Source organism: Neocloeon triangulifer, unplaced genomic scaffold (assembly GCF_031216515.1).
Source record: "Neocloeon triangulifer isolate White Clay Creek 2 clone unplaced genomic scaffold, ASM3121651v1 ptg000014l, whole genome shotgun sequence".
Taxonomy (NCBI): domain Eukaryota; kingdom Metazoa; phylum Arthropoda; class Insecta; order Ephemeroptera; family Baetidae; genus Neocloeon; species Neocloeon triangulifer.
In genome coordinates this window covers 28,709,775-28,729,703 of record NW_026775556.1, presented here as the reverse complement: position 1 = coordinate 28,729,703, position 19,929 = coordinate 28,709,775, and the positions used below count along the sequence as shown (strand labels likewise).

The window sequence follows — 19,929 nt, the reverse complement described above, 5'->3', positions numbered from 1 at the left end:
CGAAAAAAGCGCGTTTTAATCGGCATGGGAATTTTCCGGCGACGCGACGGGACACGCAGCGGCAGGTAAACTCATTTATTCCGCGAACACATGCGGCACTTGTTGATATCATTATTTCATTCCTCGGTCGGGCCACAATAAGAAAAACCCTCCCCGCTTCTTTATTATATATTGTTTGTCCTGCGCTGCAGATGAATCAAAGTTTTTTTTTCACTATTCAATCGCCCGCTGATTTTATCTCCAGCTCCATTTATCAAAAGGGAAAGGGAACTCGGCGCCCTGCTCTTGAAAAATGTCGAGCAGATTTTATCTTTCACGTGGGTAAGGAAAGAACGAAAAGTCTTGCTTATGCACGTGTAATTTTAGCAGCAGGGCTGCCCCTCACAAAAATAAAGCGGCTGTCGTGTCAGCCGAAATAGTGTAATGAGTTTTGATTGCATATCGGAGCATACGATCGCGACCTGACTGCTCTCTGCTGAAATTTCGCTTCTCTTGAATGTATAATAAAGCGATAATACTGTAAAAACTATCAACAGCTTGAAAAATATCAACTTTAATTTTAAACACATCCTAATTTTTATTATTTGAAAATTTTCAAAAAAATATAAAAATAACACTTTTCTGAGAAAGGAATATTGCTTCACGCAATTTTTCCGACTTAGAGCAAATTATTATCTTTTTTATAACGTAAAAGTTAATGTTTGTCAATTAAAAATAATTAACTGGAGTCAATTTTGGAATATTCTTAAATAAAATATAATTTAAAGATTTTATAATTTTTATTTTATATTTTTAATATAATTTAAAATATTTTAGTAATTTTATTTGTTTATGAACAAAATCATTTTATAAATAGGACCAAAAAAAATTTGTATAATAAAATAAAAATATAATCTCATCAAGTTAGTCTAAATCTTTAATTCCAATTATCATTACTTTTTTTGAATGTCCTGTATATGATAAAATCATTTGAAATGCACTTAATGAGTCAATGAATCATAATAAACGATAATAATAATATGAATCTTATGAGCTTTTAATTAAAGTGGCAAGTCTAATAACTCCAAAAATTACCACAACCGCGTGTCTTTTGCCATAATATAAGTTTGGTAAATTCTGGAATTGCTGGGAATTCTCCTAAAATCACATTTTGGGAAAATAAAATGTAACCGGGGCACCTATACCAATTTTATTTGTCGAGAATCGCTTTTTGAAAACATTTAATCACAATTAAACTTAATTATTGAATCAAATCTTTCCCATTTTAAACAACGTTGTCCGTTTAATTTTTGAAGTGCACAAAAGCGATTAACATAGTAAATCTTTTTATATTTTACCAGTAATAATTTTATCAATTATAAAACAACATTTTCTTTTTTAATTAATAAGGAAGTCTTTTCGTTTATTATTCCCGGCGGCTGTTGGTGCACAACTGGCTTGTTGTTTGTTATTGTGCGAAACATTTTTACTCGAAACCGGCAGGCTGTGTGACCGCAAGCATTTATTTTTCCCTTCCTCCAAGGTGGTCTCTTTGTGTTAAGACCTCAAAACCGCAGGGCAGGTTGCTTGATGAGATGCATATTTATATAATTTTTATACACCTTCCTCTCGTTGACGCACGCATATTTATTAAATAATAACGCTGCTAATTAGCAAAGGAAAAGATGTGACGCCTTTGATAATTGGTATGCGTTGTGTAAATTCATGCCTGTTTGCATTTTACGTCAAGGTGAATTTGTCTCTCTGTTGTGTTAATTTATTTATAATTAACTGCATGAAACGGGAAGAAAATCAACTCCTTTGGCGTTAGTATATAATATAAATTGTTTCAAGGGCTTTAAGGTTTCGCGAGCGAGCCCGACGGCGAAAACGGCAAAGTTGGCCGACGCAAGTTTGAAATGCCAAAGCAAATTAAAGGCTTATTCGAGATTACACGCTGATCCTGCGGGGTGATGATTTTGTTCGCTCTCCGGCTTTCTGCCGCTTAATTAATTTGAAACAAAACAACAACAATAATAACACGGGCGCGGCCGCTATAGACTTTTAGCAGTTGTTCAAGTTTTAACCAAGTGGATGTTTCACGGCACACTGAAGGCATTCAATAGCAAGTTTAAAGGAGCTGAAAGTGGTTATTTAGTTCATTTTACTGGTATTAAAAGGGAATAAAATAGAAAAATCTTTTTTGACATAAAAATTATAGAAGAGTATGTCATCATGAGTTACACAACTCGTCGTTTCTAATATAATAAAAATTCTATTTTATATTATTTCGTGATACATCATTAACAAAACATCAGAAAAAAATGCAAGATCCATATAATGTTTATTAATTTAATAAGTTAACATGCAACGAGTATTTGTTTGCATTAAATAATAAAAGTAACTTAATTATTTATACTGTAAATAGAACTTATAGCTTAAATTTAGAAAATAACTTAAAAATGATTATAAAATTTTATTTATTTATAAAATTAAAATAAAAACTAAATTAAATATTTATTTTATTTACATATAATAAAAAAATTGTAACTATTGTATTAATGAAAAAAAAATTGTTTTTAAACCTAAATTAATGTAATACAAATTTTTGTGTAAGTTTTTATCATAAATTTAGATTGAAAGGTGATACAATTTTCCAGCCGGACCGCGGTCGCACTTAATCAATTCCAGTTGTTCAAAGTTCTGTACTATTGAGACCACTTTTGTTTTTGGGGCCTTCTCACTAAAAAAAAACTCTCCAGTACGGGCAATAACGAGAAGCAATAACGCGGATTATCCCCTAAAATCGTTTCGCTGCTGTGGGATTGCTTCGGGAAAGTGGGCCGAGGTTGTAAAATTAAAAGGAAAGCCGCCGCCACGGAGAGAGAGAGAAATGCCATTTAATTTGGTATGCGGCGCGGCCCGTTTAATATGGGGTGTATTGTTTTGCCCGGCGTTGTGTGTGTGTGTTGCTGAATAATATTATTAAGGGATCAAGATAATATTATTGTCGTGATCCGTTATGTAATGCCGCTGCGTTATTTTCTCCTCCTCGCCATGCCATAAACGTAACCAGATTATAGCAGCAGAGCTTGGCTCGAGAGAAAGCGAGGAGACGATCCTCATTTGCTTATCCTCCATTGCACACGAGATCCTCTCTCTCGGCCCCCAGCCGCCCTCCGCACCCCCGATGCCAACTCTCGAAAAACCACCCCCGCGCCAGGTCTGCTGTTATCTCTGCGACGCGCTGGCCTCGATCCGTCTCTCTCACTCGGGCGCAATTGGCGTAATTGCGGTGTAAAAGTGCAACCTCGGCGCAACTGGGTGACATCTTCCGCTTGGCTGCGCATTTTTCAAAATGGAATCACTCATGCGGAGAGATTCGAACGCGCCGAGTTGCTTTTGTGCTTTTTAATATTCCGTTTTCAATGGCTTGGTAAAAAAATATGCATGCGTGATATGGATAGACAACCGGCACACACCTACGACAAGCAGGTTGCCTACATTTCAAATTCGTGCTTGCAGATCAAAAATTAAATAAAATTTGTTTTAAGAAGTAATGCTTGTTTTCGGTTCGGTGCAATTGCAGGAAGACATGCACTAATTGATTTGCTTAAAATGTAAATAATCTGATTAATTTATTACATTTACAATCAGTTAATTAATTGTACTGTTTATATCGATAGAAATTAATTTTCATAATTTTGAAGTTTTTTTTTAAGACTCGAAGTGAAGGGATTCAGTTAATGAATCTTCCCGATTTTTATTAACTATGTGCACTTTTGTGAGTGAAAATTTTTATTTAATTAATTTATAATACAAACAAAATTAACTGACAACAAAGGGCATTATGTTGAAAATTCAAGATAACACAACAAGTCCTTGTCTAACTTTTAAACTTATCTTAAAAGGTGTAAGTTATAGGGTTGCAATTAATAAAAAAAATATTTATCATTAATGATGATATTCATTTAACACGAATTTATTTATTGAAAGTGGACTGAAATCTTTGAAAAAGTTTTTATTGAAATTTTTAAGCACAAATGTATAAATAAACATTTTGAAATATCCCGCTTAAAAAAAAGCAAAATTTTGCGGTAGGGGTGAATTTGCATATCCAAGTTGCAGAATAAGCACAATGTAAATGGCCAGCCAGCACTACTTTCAAACTCCTGCTGGACTTTATGCACAGGAAGGCTCTCTCGTGCCACCCACGGGGCGACTGCAGCTAGGGGTGGAGAGGAAGCATGTTCAGTGTGTGCCCGACACTTTAAGGAATATAAGGGTGCGAAGACAATGCTCGTCGAAGGATCAATACCCCATACATAAAATAAAGGGACGCGCTGGCTCTGCTGCTTGCATCCCTTAAATATAAGCGCCCCCGAGAGCATTACCATCATTACCACTGATCCTCGACCGTATATATCTTCGGGCGCAAAACACGCAGAGACCTTTTCTACTCTATAATTCCGACACACGGCGGCCGGACACGGTGTTTTCGCTCCAAATGCCCGGTTTCAATTGCACCGAGCGAGCGAGCGAGCGATTCCCTCGGGAAAGTAATCGCTGCGGACGTTTTGCTGAATCAAATTGAGCGCATCGCGACACTCCAAACATTTGCACTGGTGAAGCTGAAAGTGGCTGAGATGAGGATAAAAACCATTTAAATATTACAAAGAAAGACAAATTAAAAGTATTAGTTATTAAAATATTTTAGTGTTAAACTTGCTATTTTGATTTATTTTTTATGTAATTTTTTAATTTTAATATTTAACCATTTTAATTCAACTTTAACATTTCTTTTAATTGAAAGTACAATTTTTGTGTGTGGAATTCCGACTCTTGCAGCGAGAAAAGCCAATCTTCAGCAGACAATCAAAATAATTAACTTAATAATAAAGCTAATGTCTGTCGATTACAAAGCATGTAAAATCTGTAGATTTAAAAATAAACTTTTTTACCTTCTGATCATTGCAATTAGCATTCTGAATTCTGGACATGAATTTCAAAGCTTCCGACTTTATTAAAATATTATTTCAGTGACCGTCTCTTACATTTATTAATTATTCTTAAAATTTATAATTTCCTTAAAATTACCCAAAATATGAATCTACAGCTTTCAACAAATTGAATTCGGCAATCAAAATGTGTTGCAATATTTTCCCACAAATTACTGACGGGTCCATCGCGGCTTTGAGCAGCTCGGAGTAAAAAAGCGCAAGCTGTCAGTTATGCAATTTGAATAATATCAAACGCAGACGCAAAGTAAATAGCGTTTGTGCCCAGATATGTACGTTTAAATACAGAGCACATTCACAGCCACTGCAAATACATACAATGCGAGAGAATATAAAGGAGGGGCTGTTTGATGTGGAGCTTGATACTGAATAAATTCGCTTTGTGCCTCGCTCGGTGCTGGCGGCGAGCGAGCGAGCGAACGTACACAAAATACCGGAGGCCAGTTAAACATTGTAACCATTTGATTGTTTGTTTTTCCACTGAGCCGTGCAAGTGACAGATTAGTTTAAAAAAATCCACCACCCGTAACAGCAGCACGAGAGAAATGAATTTAATAAAAGGAATTTTTCCCATTATAAAGCGACGACCATTCCAATTTTCGAGCCTTTTTTGTGCTCTTCGGGCGTCATAAATTTTTCTTTTTATCTCAGCAAATGAAGCTCGGCGCGCTTTTTTCATTATTGTTTTTCATCCGAGCGCAGAATTTAATATTATATATCGTTTTTTTTCCTGCTGCTTTCACAAAGCTTTTGTACTCTCGTTTTTTTTTATTAAATATTAAAATTTTCATCTTTTCGCAGTGGGTCGATCGAGATAATTGGCCCGTCACTCAAATAGCGTTACAAAGCGCAATTTCTACAAATTCAGCTGCTGACTTCCTCTCTTTCTCTCCTGCAGAAATATATTGATCATTCGATATACCTTTGACTTTTCTTTCTCTCTCTTGACATGGCATCACAAAACACCGCCGGATCAAAATAATCCAAAGCAAAATACCTTTTCTCCGTCGTCGTATGGAAAAAAATAACACGCACATCAAAGAGAGGAGGAAAAGTCTCGAGTTTCAGCCGAGCAGGCAAATCAATTTATTGGAGAGGTTTGCATCGCCTCTATTATTGTGGCCTCCCTAAGTGGAAAAGACGTGTGCCCCGACCGCAGAATAAATCTCCGGTTACCGCCGTTTTCACAACTCGAGAGGTATGAAATTAATTGTCAACTTTATTGCAAACCCGCATCCCACTTTTTACGTCAATCAAACCGAACCGCACACAAAGTAATTTTTTCAATAATGGACCCAATATCAAAATTGTGCGTAATAAATCAAAGACAATTTAATTTCAATTTTTTTTTAATAAAAAATGAAATATGAAATTTTTGAACAAAAAAATTAATTAATATTAGTCTATAGTTCAGAGTGACGTTTATTTCTCATTAGAGTTTTGAAGCATTTCCAACAAAAGAAAGGAGATTTTAAAATGTGTTTCAAAAAGTAAAGAAATCATTAATAGGCAGATTGCCAACCTAATTTAATGGAAGTCTTTTAGAATTTCATACATTTTATTTTCGTTGAAATTAATTAATGGAAAATTTATCACTGCAAGTTGCGCATTTGGATTCTAAATATTCTACTAACTGTAAGAATACCTTTTTTTAAGGAAATGAATAATATTTTTTTTATTTTTAAATTTGGATCATTTAAAGCTACTTTTTTGTATCTCTGCATGCATAGTTTTCATTTTTAAAATTTTTAATATTGATAATCTGCAAAAAAAAAACTGGCACGAGCAAAACCAAGTCGTGTATTTAAATAATTCTAAATTTTATTTTAATTCAATAATAACTAATATATTTTTGGGTAATTTTCTTTCGGTTTCCTGCATAAGTAATATTAAAAAAAAAAATCAGTTTTTAGAAATGATACCTTGTTAAAATGATTTATATTAATAAAGGTTAATGCTTCATTTTATTTTAATGGGATCGTCTGAAAATAATTCACCATTTGGGAAAAACCGTCTGCAATAAATAATTAAAATAAGTTTTATACTTAAATTATAAAATTTCTTTTAATTTTAGATGATATATTAAAATTTGATGAAGAATCAAAGTAATGCTCCTTGTTGTTTGCAAGAAATGTCGGCGTGGATTTTCCAGTTGGTCGAATTTAAGCTGAAGCACTCTTAACGCGCTGCTCATTTTTTCAGCCGCTCATTTCAATTCATTTTCCTCTTTCTCAACTCACCTTGGGTTCGTCGGCCCCTCACAGCAAATTCGCAATCTCCACGCACACACTCTCATTAACTCAAGTGTGCATGCGAACGAGAGAAAGAAAAATATAATCTTCATTTGCGTGGGGTGCTGATCAATTCGCGCGCATTTCTGCTCGTCGCTCGCGAACAAGAGCATCAGCATTGAAGCAAATTCGAATTGGCGCGCGCGGGGTGAAAATTATAACGAATGTGAAGAGCGCGCGACGTGTGCCCGTGTATATAAAATAAATAAACGGCGGCGCAGTGCGAAGGCGCTAAACCGCAATTTTCTCAATTATCCTGATGCTGAGCAGTGGCACATCTCGCAGCCCGAATGAATAATATTTCACTTACGCACGCATTCATCAGACGCATTTCACCCCCTTTCAAATTGCGTATATAAACAAATACACATAGTGCAGCGCTGAGAAAGATTGTTTTAAGCAGAGTCAAGCTTGGGTCGTTGAAAGAATGCAAAAATTAAAAATAATAGCAAACATTTTAATTTAAAATAGTTTGTTACTTAATTTTATAAAGTTTTTTAATACGCATATTTATATAAATATTTTTAACTATATTACGTGATTTTTAGTATTTTTATTGTTTTAAACCATTAATTTCTGATGCTAAACCATACGTGAACATTTTAGATATTGCAATTTATTATATATTTATTAAATATGTTCAAATAACTATGAATAGTTCAAGCATTGCTATGTCGCTTTATACAATTGATAAAATTAATAAAATGATTGTCGACTTCGATTATAGATTTTGCGTGGATTTGTACATTTAGAACAATATTTATTAATAATTGCCACAAAGTGTCAAACAGATAAAAAAATTAATTAATATTTAATTATAAAAATAAATGATTTAAGCAAATAATATTATAGCATTCATACGAAAAAGTACAAAAAATAATACTTTCTCCATCTGATTGTGTATTTATTATTATTCTTTTTGAGAGATTTGTTAGTTAGTTCAACAAAAATTATTCATCCATACTATCGCGTCTACTTTAAAAATTGCAGTCAAGATTCGTCCATTATTTCATACAATGTGACCTAAAAAATTATTAAATATCGCGTTATTAACTAGTAAACAATGAGGATGAAAGATATCTCTTTTGTCAAATTTAATTATTAAATAATCTTTGCCAATGATTAATAATGAACCAGGCTATTTATAGCTCGTTGATTAAGTTGTTTTTAACTTGGAAACGAAGCTCAAATTCATGGGGGAAAAATGTTAACACAAAAGTTGACTAGGAAAATTACCTGAAGTACCGGTTTTTTTTTACTTCAATTATTTTTTGTAGCCACTTAAAAACTGCTCAATTATTTTCACATTTCAATAGAAGTATTTAAATTTTTCATACAAATAATTTAAACTAATACAAAATAATATTTCTTTTCTCGAGAGATCTATAATTATTAATTATTATTGTTGTTTATTTGTCCAAATTGTCACATCACATTGTTTTCATACAAATTGTTGGAAACATTTATTTTGAAAAAGGAATTGTTGGACAAAACGGCACCACCACTAGCAAAAATTTTGCTAAAACTTCCGAGGCCAAAAAGACCCCATCCGCCGCAGTATTATTTAAATTGTTTGAAATTTTAAACCGTTTTTTTTTTTAATTATTACAAACTTCCCTTATTTTCTTTCCGACTTGATAACAATTTTAATTTGAATAATCGTAAATATGGAATGTTTTAAATTGCTTCATTAGATGATTCCAATTTTTGTATCGTTACCAAAATCCACAACCCCTGACTTTAGCATTTCGCGAGAGGCAGGCGTCGATTTGGAGTGGAGCGAGGAGAGCGGCAAAATAATTATTTCTCGGCGGCTGCGGCGGCAACACCGACGCCATAAACATTAATTAACGTCTCAACTTAGGTGTGATTTACACCTCGCTGATCCCTGTGTGTTGGTGCAATTTCTCTGCTTCTCTCTCTCACATGTTTTGCAGGCGAACACAAAACCGCACGTGAAAATTTTGATGGGAAGGCGCCGCGTCGTGTAACGAAACAGCAAACCAACCAACAACCCATTTGATAAATTAAAAAGCCCTCACACTCGCCTTTTAGTTATCCAGTTATTTATTTAGTCGTGCCTCCGCTCTCTGTTCGAAATCACTCGACTGTTTGCTCTTTGTGCCAACATGCATGTTTTCCTCTCCCGCAATTTTCCTTCTGCAAAGAAAGTCGCGTTCATATATATGACGAGGGAAAAATAAAAACAGGGCGCTCGGTGCTTTTTGCCCTCGGCTGGGAAATTTGTTGTGCTGCGCGCACGAGGCGAAATTTTATTACGTGGCCAGTCGCTCGGAAAACCGCATTGCAAAATTATTTTCTGCATATCAACATACGTGTTTATGCTTCTTGTGTGGAATATTTTCTCTCGTGCGCGCAGGTAATACTCGTGCATGTTTGTGTTTGAGTCCTAATTAAAATTATTCTCGCCGCGCCACATATTATTTCATATATCAAACGTGTTTATGTAAATTTGCGCCGCTGACTGCACACCGTGTTCTGTGCGGCCATTAAAGTCACCCATTTTTGCACCAGGTCAACTGGAAGTAATCGGCAGCCTTTCGTGCTGATGTGGAGTTTTCACGAAACACCCGTTGGAATTTAATTTTGAATTTCTATTCAATTAAATTAGTATCAATGTTGGCACTGATGACTTCAGAATAGAAGTATAATATATATTATGCAATAACTAATTGTTATTTGTTTGAAGAAATTGACACTTGAGGAGATGATCATGGAAATGAAGCGATCGGGCTTTTCCTCGTTGCAGAAAAATATTTTTTATTCAAAAACAAATGGCTCTACCAGTTTCGGTCACAGTCTGCGACTCTATTTCATGAGCAAGAAAAATACAAAAAATCAGCAAAATTGAAAAACCAAATTTTAACATAAAAATTTAAAATCTTAAAACTAACAAATTCAAGTACCTATTTCATGAGCAAACGCGCTGCTCGCTATTTCTCTCGCTGATTCTTGTTTTATTCAGCGAGCAGCGCGTTTGCTAAGAAATAGGGTCGCAGACCGTGACCGAAACTGGTAGAGCCATTTTTTGTTTTGAATAATAAAAATTTTTACGAGGACAAGCCCGACTAACGACTTCTCTAATTATTATTATTATTAATGCAACTCTTTTATGAGCTTATTGCTTGATATTACATAACATATTAATTATAATCTTGATTCCTACTAGAAGTGACTGGAAATTTTGTTGAAAAATTATGATATATTATGTTCATTGTCTTGATAATTTATTATATAGACATTTAATTTATGTAACAACTTGCAAATTAATTAAACTATTATCATATTTTACAACTGCTTTGTATTTTAAATAGAAATTAAAATGGAAAACAATGATTAATTATTTAAAATAATTTAAAAGCTTAATAGTTAAATATTTAAATAAAACATAAAAATATTTAATTAATAAACTATAATTGCATTACTATTTTTTCTCCTTTGAATTTATTTATTTAACTAAAATCAATCTTATAAATTAAAAAGTGCTTGCAATATAATTCTTTCTGAAATTTTTACATTATTTCTACAACCACGAAGCCGTAAAGAATTTGGAATGTGTTTCTGAGGCATAAGTGGCTTTTTCTTTCTTTATTGCCTCCTCTTGTCGCTGCTTTTATTAATACCATCCGACGGTTCAGGACTTTCAGGAGAGAAAGATGCACCCACGCACATATAAATTTCGTCTTCCTCGTTCATTAGCCACTTCATAATAATCCACCCTCGACGAGACGCGACCGAACCCCAGCAGAGCCACCCCCGAAGAGAGAAAACTGCAACTGTGTGTGTGTGTCTCTTTCTCTCTCTCCGTCGACGGCTGCTGCTGGCGATCTGATGTTGTTCTCTCGTCTGCCCCGTGCTCAAATAGATTCGCTAGAGTGTGAATAATTTTCTTTTTATGCCCATGTACGCTTTGTACATATTCCCGCGCATTTATTTCTTTCCCCTTGGCTTTTTTTTATAAAATATATATTTGTTCTGAATCATTGTTACCCTCTTTTCGCTATTTCTTTCTTGGCGCTCCGCGTTCACACGGCTGCGAAATTATGTTAATGCCGCGGCAGAAATTATTTATTTCTCTCTTATCCGAAATGTGAGCGGCCAACTTATTTCGCAGACCGAATCGAGTTGGCAATTACCACCGCTCCTTTGCATTTTTCAGAGAGAAAGACCGTCTCATATTATATTTATTGCCTGGATATCTAGTGCAGCCGGGCGCGGATGCAAATTTCATTACGGCGCCGAATGTATTTCAAATTTATTCAGATTGCTTGCCATTTATATGACCGTGGTTGTATATGCAAATTTTGGCTGCTTTGGCCGCAACATGATCTGAAAAAGAAGTATAATGGCGGGGAATGTTATAAGCACGGATGATGGAATTTGATGGCGGAAAATTAACTTTTGTGGGTTTAGGGAAAAGTTACATAAGATAATATTTTTGGCAGTAATTCTGCCGCGAATAATGGAGAAAACCGGGAAAATAAGATTTTATTAATAATCTCTACTTGACGCCATTTGAGGCAAGATTAATGAAATTGATTCCACAACAACAACTTCAAGAACCTAAATAGAAAAAAGTAAAAGGAAAATGTATTTGTTTGAAGAAGTTGACACTCGAGGAGATGATCATGGAAATGAAGATTCGGGCTTTTCCTCGTTGCAAAAAATTGTTTTTTATTCAAAAACAAACGGCTCTACCAGTAAATGTATTTTATTAATTTAACACGTCGTCTTTGCAATTTCATTCAAAGATAAAGGCATTTTGAGTTTACCGCGGCGGCTGAGTCTCTTTTGATGTCGGACGTTTTAGCAGACATTCAATTTTAATTCAATTCAATTTTATTTTTGTCCTGTTAGACAAGAATATTGACAGTAGTCTTTAGAACATGTCAGGTCTAAAATTAAAATTTGGAGGAAAAAAAATCCCGTTGCTTAGAGCAAAGGGAAAAAACTATAAGATTAGCGCGAGAAATTTCAATTGTCAAATCTGCTATAGTTGTAAATCCTTTCATCTCTTTTTTTCCAATTTAGAATTTTAGTTTCTTGATCGAGAACAATAAAAAATAATCATTTTAGACACTCATCTTGGCAGGGACAAAAATTGTTAGTGAATTTTATCTCTTTTCAATATTCAAACATGATCAATGATTTTACAAGGAGAAAATATTGGTACTTAAGACGTTCACCTGATGAAAAAACGGACTTACTTTAATACAAAAAATTAAATAAAAGCAAAACGACTCTTCAAGTTTTGGTCACAGTCTGCAAATTGAATAGTAAAAATAGCAAATTGAACAATCCAAATTTCTGCACATCACTTTTTTCTTATGAAATAGATCATTAAGTGGTAAAACCGCTTTTTTATGTAAATAAAAAAAAGTGCCTAGAAAAGACCGTCTTTGCTGGTGCTAAAATTTAAATTAATGTAAAGCAAAAAGATCAAATATTAATTATTTTTTACTTTTTAGTTGAAACTTTTTCCGTAAATCTTTTATTCCTGGAAACGTAAAAAGTCCAATGCTCTTTTATTTTCGATTTGTTAGTCAAAAACTTATCAGAAACCAATTTCCACTCTAAATAAATTTCGGTTAGGAAGGTTAAGAAGTTGATTAAGAACAAGATTTAATTTTAAAATGCTTTTGAATAGTTGATTTTCTTGTATTAATAAAATTTCATAGCTTTCCTAGTTAATGCAGTCCTTAATTAATTAATGAAAATATGGCATAACGCAGATGGGAACAATGAATCCAATCTAGCGCACTAATTCACTCTCAGTCAGTCGCAGTCGTTCGGCGCTCATGCAGGTAAACGACCCTCAAAAGCGCGTGCTGCACATAAAGTCTATCCACTCGATGCATATACACGGCGGGCGACACTTGCAATTAATATCCGTGTACGATGAAGCGTTGCCTTATTTGAAAAACGCTCGGGCGGCTTTTTAATATTGCATGTGTGCGCTGCATGCACGGGTAATTCTTAAAAAATTGCACTTGACGTACGTCGTGTGCATTATATACTATGCTTGCTTTTATCGCGACGCAGCCAAGCGTGAGATATTATTTACATAGTAATAAAGAAGCACGCCAGCAATTTTTACCTCTCGGCACCACTCGACTCGCCGCCACCGCTCAAAGTTCAAAATCTCTTTATTGCAATTTTAGAAAAACTGTTTTGTACACTGTTGAGAGCACATATATGAGAGAGCGATCCACTTGACTTCTCTCGCTTAAAATAGGTTGTAAATATAACGTTCCAACTCGGAAATTTAGTGACAATAGACTTACAAAGTTTACTCTTATGAAAAACGTCGATTTTGAAAAGTATTTTCTTTCAATTCGCTCTTGAAATGTGCTTTTTAAAATGAAAGTGCTTAATGGCTTTTTCATTATTTTAACAGTCTTTAAATAACTCAAACAAGAAAAATGCAATGTACAGATTTACCTTTTTAACTATAAAAACCCTCATAATGCAGCTGCTGCTTGCCAAAAATAAATATAGTCCAATTCTTTCTGTTCTCACATACCCCGCCCCAAGTTGAAGATATCAATATGAGATTTACACCAATTGATCATCTTAGTTCCAAGGCAAGTTTCCTAAATTTTTATCAAAAAATTTTCAAAATTGCGGGTTTTATGGGACATTTTGAAAAAATCAAAAAACGCAATTATCTCGGCTTCTAGTGGTCGCAGAACAATTTTCCGGGTATGGTTGAGCTCGTCTCAGCAAGTTCTACAACTATTCTATTAAAAGCAAAATTGTAGGTCAAAGGTCAAGGTCAATTTTTGTAAACGTAAATTTTCAAACTCAAAATTGAAAACCAGCCGACCATTTTAAATTAATTTTGAGATAGCCAAACGATTCCTCGTGAAATTTTACGTAATATATGTCAAAACTGCGATGAGGTTATATTTTGTTTAATTTAAAAATAAATAAGAATATTAAAAAACATGGTTTTTTGCAACTCCGAAGGCAGGGTCAACATTATAATCGCATTTACCTTCGTCCCTGATGATTTTAGGTAAAAATTGATAATGACCAAAGTTGATCCCCACGTCAAGACCAATCGAATGATGTATAGGTCAATGACCTTTGGTGACCTTCAGGTCAAATGTCACCCAGGTCGGCGACCTGAGGTCACCTGACCTAGATGTATGATATGTTTTTGAAAAGGTCTTGTTGAGAAGATAATTTAAGTCACCAATTTTTGGTCTGTTCATCGACTACAAGCCGCATAATTGTACTTTTCAAATTCACTTCTCATAAAATTGTGCATTTAATTAAACAAAAGTACAATCATTTGGTTTGTAGTCGAGGTACAGACCAAAACATGGTGACTAAAATTATCTTCTCAACAAGACCTTTTCAAAAACATATCATACATCTAGGTCAGGTGACCTCAGGTCGCCGAACTGGGTGACCTATGACCTGAAGGTCACCAAAGGTCATTGACCTATACATCATTCGATTGGTCTTGACGTGGGGATCAACTTTGGTCATTATCAATTTTTACCTAAAATCATCAGGGTTGAAGGTAAATGCGATTATAATGTTGACCCTGCCTTCGGAGTTGCAAAAAACCATGTTTTTTAATATTCTTATTTATTTTTAAATTAAACAAAAAATAACCTCATCGCAGTTTTGACATATATTACGTAAAATTTCACGAGGAATCGTTTGGCTATCTCAAAATTAATTTAAAATGGTCGGCTGGTTTTCAATTTTGAGTTTGAAAATTTACGTTTACAAAAATTGACCTTGACCTTTGACCTACAATTTTGCTTTTAATAGAATAGTTGTAGAACTTGCTGAGACGAGCTCAACCATACCCGGAAAATTGTTCTGCGACCACTAGAAGCCGAGATAATTGCGTTTTTTGATTTTTTCAAAATGTCCCATAAAACCCGCAATTTTGAAAATTTTTTGATAAAAATTAGGAAACTTGCCTTGGAACTAAGATGATCAAGTGGTGTAAATCTCATATTGATATCTTCAACTTGGGGCGGGGTATGTGAGAACAGAAAGAATTGGACTATACAATATATACAAAAACGATTTTTGCTGGAAATATGAGAGCTTATTCAAAATATTTAAATATGTATTTTGATACTAAAAAAAGCCTTATTTTCAATCTCAAATTTAGTTAGAAATGCACATTATACCATCGTTTTCAGGCAGTTTATTTTTTTAAACATATAGAAGTAAACTAAGTTTTTATTTGTGGTACTGATTTTGAAAGAAACCGGTTCATTTTAATCAGATTGGGTAGGTCCAAATATCAGAGAAACGATTCTGGAGAAAAGTTTCTTGAGAAATGATTCTGGAGAAACGATTCTCGAGAAAAGATTCTCAAGGAACGATTCTTTAGTTGAATTTTAAAGGTAGAAACGATCCTGGAGAATCCTTGCGCGAGAATCGTTTCTCAAGAATCATTTCTCGAGAAACGTTTCTCCAGAATCTTTTGTCGAGAAACGTTTCTCAAGAATCGTTTCTCTGATATTCGGACCCACCCATTGTCTAGTGAAATTAACTTAATTAGTTTAAAATGTTACAAAAAAGTCCGATTACTGAAATTGAAACAAAAATGAATAAAAATAGTACCAAATGAACATCAACAATTCATTTAATTCGATCTCTTCTTGTGTGCAAACATCAAAAATCTAGCCATGAAAGCTATAACGACTGTGTCGAGTCCTTTGATATAAAAAGGTGGTTGATTTGAATGTGGACGTAAACACATCTCCATCACAGTTCACGCGGTTATTTCCATATCACAGCGTCAACAAGTAGACACTCAACTTGAAAGTTGCTCATCCACCATTGCTCTCTTGACGTCCGGCACAATTTTTTTTTATCAGCTTGTGGACGGGGTTGAAATAATGGTGGCGTCTGCTTTTCTTCTGAATAAGTTAAAGAGAAACTTTGAAGGAAGGAAAGGAACAGGTTCTGCAAACTCTCATGAGCAGAGCGCCATTTCTTTTCCAACCCTCCCGGCACCGACAATAATATAACAATTGAGTTGTTACTTTTCGAACCCCTTCAAAATGATACGCCTTTGATATAATGAAATTATAATTATACTCGCATTTAACGGTCATATTATCCCTTACCAAGGACGGAAAAAAAATAAACACATTCAAATAAAAAATTCAAGATGAGCAAACGGAAGAAAAAAAGGAGAAATAGCACCGCAAACAAATATTGAAGTTAAAGCACGCATATATAAGATGTAATCAGCGCTGAAATGTGTATAATTTAATTACAAAGTTGCAGACGTCGTTAAAATCCGCCGGCGCAAACTAATAGGAGAGAGAATTTAATATTTCGGCGCGTGCTGGAGGCGCTTCTTCTTCTTCTTCCTCGTCGGCGCCGCAGCGAGTGTGCGAATATAATATTTGTGTAGCAGATGAGGGGTAGAGAAAAGGTTTTCTTATCAGCCAGTTTCTGGCTGAACGGTCACGCCCGTAACATCTCCTCCGCAATATTCGCCAGCAACCAACTAGCTTTCTCTCTCTCTCGCCTCCCCGTAATATTATTTAGTAATAAAGGGAGAGAGACCGACGACGACGCCGCACCGAGCGTTATCTCGTCCTCGCGTGCAAACCACCCCAAAATATATTTATATCTCGCCCCTTTGGTGCCTGGCGTGCAAAATATAAATTTCCCCGCGAAGAAGAATTTATAAACAGAGCGGAACCTGCGCCGAGAGCATATATAATGGAAAACTGAAAAGTGATAAGAGTTTATGCGATGCTAAAAGGCAAAATATTTTACACCGCGGCGTAGTTGTTGCAGGAGTTAAAACATCCAGAGTATATTCCATCTCCATGGTACTTTGTTTCCCAAAGATAAGCAGCGACTTTGGAAGATGTACTGAGGGGAGAGAAAAGTCTTAGGGAAAAAGCTTCAACGGGAAGAAATCACAAAACAATTTCATTTTAGAATAAAAGTAAACTTTTACTTTTCAGATATTTATTGTCTATGTATTCAAATTTTGAAAGAAGTGGAGCATTTCAAATACTGTATTAGGAGGAACAGTCTTCAATGTTAAAAATGGAATATATTTTTAACAATATAAGGGAGCAATAATTAATACACAATAATAAAAGAATAAATTTGATCAATAAATAATGTAAAAATTTTTAAAATTATTCTGTAAAAAAAAATTTCCTTATAATTTCATAATATTTTATTTAAAAAAGACTTTATAAAATACTTTTAAACACTATAAATATTATTCATATTATCAGTTAATATTTTTATAAATTTATTTTAACTAATAAATATTCGTTAAAGCGATCATTTAATCCAAGGTGTATTAAAAAATTTGAAATTTACATAAATATTCAACCTTAGCCCTTAAGTCAATTTTCCAAACAGAAACTTCAGAAAGTTCATGAAGCATTTGATTTGTTAATTAAATTAATTCCATAAATACATGAAAATTAAATAAAAATCAACACTCAGGAATGTTGCAAAACAATTCATGCATAAATTATAAATATAATAATAAAACAAAAATAATGTGGAAGAAAGTTGAAATAAAATAATTAAGTAATTTTTTAGCACTTTAAATTTGACTTGTTTTCTGAATGCTCAGATAATTTTATTTTGAAATGTTTCTGTTGCAGTGACAGATTTGGACGCTGTCCCCTCTGACGAGACCAACTCGGTTGGCGACAACTCGAACGGGCCCGACTCTCCCGGAGGATGCACCGACGATGACCAGGCACGTCTGCGGCTCAAGAGGAAATTGCAGAGGAACAGGACCTCCTTCACTAACGAGCAGATTGAGAGTCTGGAGAAAGGTGAGAGTGAACGGCGGGGGTGCGATTGATCTCGGCCGAATTGGGTGAGGGAAAGTTTGCAGATGGATTCATCCTCTTTACACTCTGTTTCAATATGCAAAAGAGCGAGAAAAGACAGCGCGGCGCGCGGGGAGCAGAATTTTTTCAGCTGCTCCTCGGAAGCAACGAGTATTGATTATCGATAAGAAAGAAGAAGTGCCGCCTTGTCCTATCCGGTCGCGTCTCTATCATCTTTTTTATACTTCAAACCATCGCCTCCTTTCACGCAACACATCCTCCTCTTTCGCGCCTCACCTACTTGAACCCTTTGATTCCCGCGCCAGCGCTAATATTTGCATTTTCTTTGATAGCGACGCTCTTTTAACTCTTTCACCATAATGGACTGAAATTTTTATCAGCCACAAATTCGTGTTATTATAAAAATAGATTTTGACGTTCCTTAAAGTACAAAGTATTTTTATTAATATTTTGTTTTATTTAACTTTCTTTGTTTTACGTCAAAATCACGAAAAGTCTCTTCATTCCACAAATGAATTTTTAAATTCAAAATTCAAATATTATTTTTTAAACAATAAACACCTTTTTAACCAGAATTTCTAGATAATTACTATAATATTAGTACTTTTTAATTTCATTTTGTCGTCATTTTGTTCTGAATTAATAAGATAAAAGATATAAGAGTAAAAACCAGCATTCTGCCGAATGATTAGAAACTCTGAGAAAAGTATCAAAATAGCTAAAATGTTGATTAGAGTCTCAGATATTTTGACCAATCAGCAACAAAATTTGTAAAAATCAATTTTGTAATGAAATATTGGGTTGAATAAAATTACAAATCACCACTACTTACACTCTGCACAGTAAAAATTCATTAACGAAATAAATTACTCTTTTTTCCACAGAATTTGAACGAACGCACTACCCAGATGTTTTTGCCCGCGAAAGGCTGGCGGCAAAAATTGGACTTCCAGAAGCTCGAATACAGGTAAGAGAAAGAAACTTGCCAAAATTTAATTTTATTTATTTATTAATTAGCATAATTTATTCACATAGCAAGAAAAATTAATATCACACAGCAAATAAAACAACTTAAATCCCAGCGAGGAATTTTCCTTCATAATTTGAACAATTTTATAGACAAATCAACTTGAACTGTCGAAAGCAAAAATTTTAATCGTTTACTGATGAAATTATTTGCTTTTTGCAAACGAAATTTTAGATTAATTTAATGTTTAAGGTTAATATTAACGATTAATAAAAATCTAATATGACTCACAAACATCTCTCAATTTCAAAAGGCAAGCTGGGTAGACAGGGTAGTTTGTGACCAGTGGTGGGCTAACGAGAGTGCGTGTGGTCAGCAGGTTTGGTTCAGCAACCGCAGAGCAAAGTGGCGGCGCGAGGAGAAGCTGCGCAACCAGCGCAGGGGCGGCGCGGCCCCTCCGCCCGAGCAACACGCGCCCTCGCACCTGCACCAGGGTGGCAGCGGCGGCGCCTCGCCCACCAGGGGCCTCGTCAACGGCACCACCAGCTTCTCCAACAGCCCCATGTACCCTTCCATCCCCCCGCCTCCGTCGATGACCATGGCCGATACTTACAAGTGAGTTGCTTTGGATTTTATAATTGCCGAACTTTCAGCGATAGGCAACCTGCTAAACAGGCGTGTCTGTCAAGTTGCATAGTTAATTTTAATTTTCAAATTATTTTTTTGTCATTTTGTAGAATGATTAGAATTTGACTTATAAAATAACTTGTATATTAAATTTAAATCAACACTAAAAAATTAAATAAATTATTATTCAAAGTTATATTATA

At 34.6% G+C, this 19,929-nt stretch overlaps 1 protein-coding gene across 7 annotated transcripts in view; it reads left to right on the top strand.

The window, feature by feature from the left end:
- Window positions 1-19,929, top strand: part of LOC132200134 (paired box protein Pax-6-like) — a 70,011-nt gene that overhangs the window by 48,170 nt on the left and 1,912 nt on the right. For 5 of the 7 annotated variants that reach the window (XM_059625362.1, XM_059625360.1, XM_059625363.1 and 2 more), the window contains 3 exons: window positions 17,938-18,114; window positions 19,017-19,099; window positions 19,413-19,714. In XM_059625362.1, the coding sequence (XP_059481345.1) occupies window positions 17,938-18,114; window positions 19,017-19,099; window positions 19,413-19,714 (562 nt within the window). The remainder of the gene's footprint in view (window positions 1-17,937; window positions 18,115-19,016; window positions 19,100-19,412; window positions 19,715-19,929) is intronic. The other 2 variants (XM_059625364.1, XM_059625365.1) reach the window with 2 other exon arrangements.